General features: G+C 25.3%; 3 protein-coding genes across 3 annotated transcripts in view, besides 9 other annotated features; 1 reads left to right on the top strand and 2 right to left on the bottom strand.

The window, feature by feature from the left end:
* The first annotated feature begins 443 nt into the window (after positions 1–443).
* Positions 444–564: a sequence feature (AT_rich).
* Positions 565–593: 29 nt separating this feature from the next.
* Positions 594–677: a microsatellite.
* Positions 678–679: 2 nt separating this feature from the next.
* Positions 680–1271: a repeat region.
* A 390-nt stretch (positions 1272–1661) lies between these two features.
* On the bottom strand, positions 1662–3289 carry EDI_227750 (uncharacterized protein; the record flags this gene model as incomplete). Its single annotated transcript, XM_001738914.1, has 3 exons — positions 1662–1944; positions 1994–3027; positions 3074–3289. 3 exons carry the CDS (start codon positions 3287–3289, stop codon positions 1662–1664), a joined length of 1533 nt encoding a protein of 510 aa, XP_001738966.1.
* Positions 1954–1994: a microsatellite.
* Positions 2720–2771: a sequence feature (AT_rich).
* Positions 3290–3319: 30 nt separating the features above from the next.
* Positions 3320–3411: a sequence feature (AT_rich).
* Positions 3412–3414: 3 nt separating this feature from the next.
* Positions 3415–4004: a repeat region.
* Positions 4005–4123: 119 nt separating this feature from the next.
* Positions 4124–4192: a sequence feature (AT_rich).
* A 19-nt stretch (positions 4193–4211) lies between these two features.
* EDI_227740 (uncharacterized protein) lies at positions 4212–5111 on the top strand (the record flags this gene model as incomplete). The annotated part of the gene is made up of 1 exon (XM_001738913.1): positions 4212–5111. One exon carries the CDS (start codon positions 4212–4214, stop codon positions 5109–5111), a length of 900 nt encoding a protein of 299 aa, XP_001738965.1.
* Positions 5063–5120: a sequence feature (AT_rich).
* An 89-nt stretch (positions 5121–5209) lies between these two features.
* Positions 5210–5893, bottom strand: part of EDI_227630 (serine/threonine protein phosphatase 2A catalytic subunit alpha isoform, putative) — a gene marked incomplete at both ends in the record, with an annotated part of 970 nt that continues 286 nt past the window's right edge. Inside the window, one exon of the mRNA XM_001738912.1 lies at positions 5210–5809. Coding sequence (XP_001738964.1) covers positions 5210–5809 — 600 coding nt within the window. The remainder of the gene's footprint in view (positions 5810–5893) is intronic.

The following is a 5893-nucleotide window of genomic DNA, read 5'->3' as shown; positions in this document are numbered from 1 at the left end:
TTTTATAAAACAAATATTTCATTTGAGTTGTTCAATGAACAAGAACCAAAAAAATGAATCACCATAAATACTTTTAACTAAAATATCAAATAAATAATTTCAAAAATAGAATAAAGAGAGAAATAAAAATATGAATTATACTGAAAAGAGATACTTTTTTAAAAAATAATTAAAGTACTTTGTTTTGAAAAACAAGAATATGAGATACATTAAAAATAACAGGTAATTTTAATGAATTGTTATATTAGTCTTTAAATTTTTCATATAACCTATTATTTGTTCCTGAATTTGTAAATCCAAATGCCCATGAAATACAAAAAAGGAATAAACCATAGAAAATAATTCAATAAAATTTTTCTATATATTACTTGTTCTTTTTTTTTCTTTATTTTCATTAACACTCTATCTAATTATATAGTAAACATATACATTGATTCATCATCAATAAATTGATTTAATAAAGTAATTGATTTATTTAAACTAATTCTAAAAACTTTTTCTTTAATAAATAAAAGAAATATTAAATTTTTTTTTATTCGTTATTATTTTATTAAATAAAATTATGTTAGAATCAGTGGTATAAATAATTTCAATTCTTTATCATTTTTTCATTCATTACTATCTTTTATATTTTTTCAATATTTTTTTCTTCTATTATTTTATTCTTTTCTCTTTTTGGGATTTGAAGGTAGCACGTCAGAGACACCACACAGAACCCTAAAATATTTCCATCCTTCGATTCCCCCAGTTATGGACTGGTTATGGCGTTGCGTTTGGTTAGAAAAACATCTTACCCGGTACTGCAAGAATAGCAGTGTTTATTATGTACAATGACAGAATATCATTGACAATAAACGAATGGGTATTTATAAAGATGTTATTATTACTTGTTAGAATACAAGTATTATTTGATAATATAAGAAAGATTATCAAAAGAAAAGGGTCAAGTGGATGAGGCTAAAAGAATATTAGCCCAAAGCAATACAGTAATTATATGCTCTCCTTAAAATAAGAAAATAAAGAAGAAGAAATTTAAACCCATAGAAATTAAAAAGAAATTTAATAATGAATATCTAAGTAAGGGATGTTTAAAATACTCTATTCCACACTAAAAATGAGAAAAGAAAATTCTCACCGTTCAACAACTAAAAGCAAAGAATAAGCTAATAGTTGAAGAACAAACACTTTTAGGCGAAGGGACGGGATTAGTCTCCCCTGAGCAAGGAACAATAGACACAAGTTCTATTAATACTTAATTAACTACTTTTTATTTTATTCTTTTCTCTTTTTTACTATATTCAAAATTTCTTTAAGTTATTTAATTTCATTTCAACAAGTTGAAATAGATTTATAAAACCTGATTTTAAAGAAATTAAATCATTAACTAATGAACCTATAACTATATTTATATCATCCCTTTTATTTCTATTAGTAATTCTAAGTTTTCAAATTCTTTATTCTCTTATAAACAAAAAAAAAAGGATAGTATATAGAAGAGCTTTTGATTTATGGTATTTTGTTATGAATAAAATTGTTTGTTAAAGAGTTTTCTTTCTAATATTTTTTTGGATACAAAAAGGAATTTAATGAGGTTAATATCATTAAACCATTGTTAAAAATAATATTTAAATCAGACGTTAAAATGTCAAAAATATATTTGATTAAGAATTAACTTTTTTCCAAAAAGAATAATAATCTAATGGATAACTGTGAGTTGGAAATCCTCTATGTCTGCCTAATATCATCAATAAACATATAATTAATTGTGCTGGGATTGGAACATCTCCACTAAAACTACAGGGATCTTTTGAAGACCCTAATGACATTCCAACAGTTCCAAAAGCACTTGAAATTTCAAACATTACATCAATTAATTGATTTGCACCAGTTGTATGAGCAGAACAATAAAAACCCATTACTATTAAAGTTGCTGTATAAAACCAACTAAAAATGATAAATAAATATAAAATAATAAAGAAATGAATAAACAAACATTATATGTGAGAAGAATAAACTTTTTACATATTTTAAAATAGTAGTAATATTTGATTGAATATGAATAAGACCAGCTTTTGCATTTACTTCAATATCACGATATTGACGTAAAATTACTGTTGGATAAGCAGCAATATACATTGATAAAATATAAGTTAATATAACAGGTGGACTTAAATCACGAACATTAATTATACTAAACCCTGCAGTACGAGTAAAAGATGAATTAACAAATCCAACATAAAGAGGTGAAAGATCATTTTTATTATAAAATAATGAAAAGAAAATAGTTTGAAGAAGAATTAAAAAGAGTTGAACAAGAAATAATAATTTTGTTTGTGTAGAAGAGAAAAAAGATAATGACATTCTAGTAGGTGCTTTTAAAATATATAATAATGGTTGTGGTTTTGAACAATGTTTTGATTTTTGTTCAAAAAGACGATGAACAATAAATGCTAACATTCTAGTAATAATCGGAATCATTATATTTCCTGTCATATTAAGAAATACAGATGTAATTACAATACAACGAACATTAATTAATGGATTTAATGAATTTTGATTAACAGTCATTCCTAAATTATTCCATGATGATATTGTTTGAAATAAACTAAACCAAATTGGATTTATTTGTTGTTGACTTAAAAAATTTACAGTTTCATTAGAAGTATAACAAGTTATTAATATAACAATAAATCCAATAAGTTTAAATGATATTGTATAGAATAATAAAATATAAATAAAATATTCTAATGATTTAATTTCTAATTTATAATCATATTGCATTGGTTCTATTTCACTTGTAAATACTTGTAAATTCGTTTCATCATTCGTTTCATCTGTTATTTCACTACTTTCACTCGAAGAAAAATCAACTAAAGTATTTGGACTATCATTATTTAATAATTCTTGTTGTTTAATAATTTGTCTTAATCTGTACCATCTACATACAGATGGTATTAGTGTTGATGCAAAAAATACTCCACATAATTCTGCTCCAATCATTACAATTATTTGAGTACTGATTTTTGTCTGTTTTGATTAAATTATTTTCACTTTATAAATAAGAAAAACAAACAATTGAAAAATCAAATGTTAATAACCCTGTATCAGTAGACGTTGAAACTCCTAAAAAAAATGCTTCCATAACTGTTAATCTTGAATGATCCATTTCATTAACATAACATAAAAACCCTATTAATAAGGCCATTGCAATAGTAAAGTATGTATGATATGCATAAAATGACTGGAGTAATTGAACTATTCGATTATAACCTAACAGTTTGATTCTCATTAGTTTTAAGTTGATTTGTTTCCTTAGTTCTTTTTTTCAAAATTAAAATATTTGTTATATATTACATTTCTTTTTTATAGTAATTTTAAAAGTTCCTTTTTTTTTTGAAATTATTAAATAATCTAATAAAAAGGAGATAGTTAAGTGTTAATAGTTTTATTTTCTATTATTCCTTGCTCAGGGGAGACTCTAACCCCATCTCTTTGCTTTAAAAGTGTTTGGTCAATAACTATTAGCACGTTGTCAGCCTTTAGTTCTTAGAATATGAGAAATTTATTTCTTATTTAATGTAGAATAAAGTATTTCAGATATCTTTGACTTAAATATTCGTCATAAGTTTCTATTGTTTTTAATTTATTAAAATTCATCTTCTTCACTTTTATTTTTAAGAAGAATATATCTTATTACTATATTACTATAAGCCAATTTTCTTTTTAGCCTTAATCATCAGACCATTTTTCTTTGATAATACATATATGTATAAACACACTTGTGTTTTAACAAGTAAATAACATTATCACCTTTATAAATAAGTACAGTTTTATTATCAATGACATTCAATCACATAAACAATAATCACTAATATTCTTGCAATATTGAGTAAGGTGTTTTTCAACTAAATGCAAGGTCATAACCAGACTATAACTGTGGGGGTTCAAAGGATGTAAATATTTTAGGGTTCTGAGTGGTGTCTCTGCCATACAACCTTCAAATCCTTTAATTCTAATTAATAATAAAGAATGAATAAGATTATATGAGATAAATTAAATGAGAAAAAGAGTTGTCATGTTAAGAAATGAAGGAATGTAAAAGATATAAAGTAATAAAAACTACATTTAATGAAAATTATTTAAATAAATTAGAATTTCATTTAATAATTACTTTTATTTCAATTAAAAAATAGAGAACTTGAAAATAAATAATGAACAAATATTATATTGATGAAGAATGCAGTTTTAATAACCTTATTCCAGAAATTAATAGGGTATTATTAGAGTCATTCAAAGCAGTAGTCCTGATGCTTCACAAAGAAAACATAGATGACCCTTTTGTAAACTTTCTGTTTCCTCATAACAAATCAGCAGGGGACGATGACATAAAACAAGGCATGAACTATAGCAAAAAACCAGTTGATGTTATGAATGAAAATAGTAACGATAGCCCTATAGAAGAGTTCCCAAAAGAAGAAATTCCTGTAGAAGAACTTCCCAAAGAAAATAGCGAAGTACCAATAAAAGATGATAGCAAGGTCCCTTCCGATAGAACAGATAATAAAAAAGAAGGTGATGAGGGAGTAGAAGATATTTCTGATGAGAATGCAATGAAAAGTTCACATAAACTAGGAGATAAATTTTATCATTATGAATTCCACAACCATGAAGATGCAATTTCACGATTTAATAACCTAAGTTTTGTTAAAGATTTTAATGATAACAATCGACTTGCTGTTTACATCTACATAAAAGATAGCAACAGTATCTATGGTGGAATTATTCAGGGTGAAAAGTCAACACTATTCTGTAAAGAAAATGGTATGAAATTACAAGTGATTGAATCAAAGGGAAAGATAATGAAAGGATTTATTAATGTATTTAAATATGATGTTAGTGATGACAGAGATATAATCTTTAAATTTAATGAAGCGTTTGGAGTTGCTAAAACTAAAGGAACAAATGAATTACATCTTCATTTTGAAAAGAGTAGTGATTGTTATGAGGGTTATGCAACATTCCCAAAACTTGAAGACCAAAATACAATTGAAAGAATTACAGCATATAATTTAGAATTTTTTATTTACCTTTCATTTAATAATAAAGTATAAAAAAAATAACAAGTAAATGAGTTTTCAAAGTATTAAAATAAGACTATTCAAAAAAATAATCAATATCGAAAATATAATATTTGTTGTAATTGTTAAATTTATTCAAATAAGAAAGAAGGAACATGTTTAGTATTTGGGAATTCATCTTGAGAAGGTGCAGGAGAAAATTGAGAGAATGAATATTCTCCAGTATCTGATAATTCCATAATTGCAGCTAAATTATTACATTTATAACAATAATTTGGAGCGGAAAAGATAGTAACAACAGTTTTATTATGATTCCATTGATATCCTTCCATAACCATTTGATGTGCTCTAACAATAATTTCAGTACCATTAATTTGGTTGAATTGATCAGATGCATCTTTACCAAAAATGAATCCAGCCCCACGAGGACTTTGTTCCCATCCTGCTTTTTCTTCAGGGTCAGACCATAACAAATCACACATTGGTCCTTCATGTGGAACTTCACGAACTCTATTTAACATAGAAATTTGATCAACTTTTTTTAATGAAGGAGAAAGACCTCCATGAACACAAAAATATCTTTGATCAATAAGTGCAGATAATGGAAGACAATCAAATAAGTTAGTTAATATTTGCCATGCATCACTACTTCCATATTTTTTCATACATTCATCATAAAATCCATATATTTGAGTAATTTGTCTACTTTCATGATTTCCTCGTATAAATGACTCGATTAGATATCTACTTTAGTGCACCATAATGATGCAGTTCATGATGAATCTCTATCACAAATCTCTAAAACAATATTTGTA

Source organism: Entamoeba dispar, genomic scaffold, assembly GCF_000209125.1.
Source record: "Entamoeba dispar SAW760 scf_1105229461739 genomic scaffold, whole genome shotgun sequence".
In the NCBI taxonomy this organism is placed as follows: Eukaryota; Evosea; order Mastigamoebida; family Endamoebidae; genus Entamoeba; species Entamoeba dispar.
This window is presented reverse-complemented; position numbering and strand designations above follow the sequence as displayed.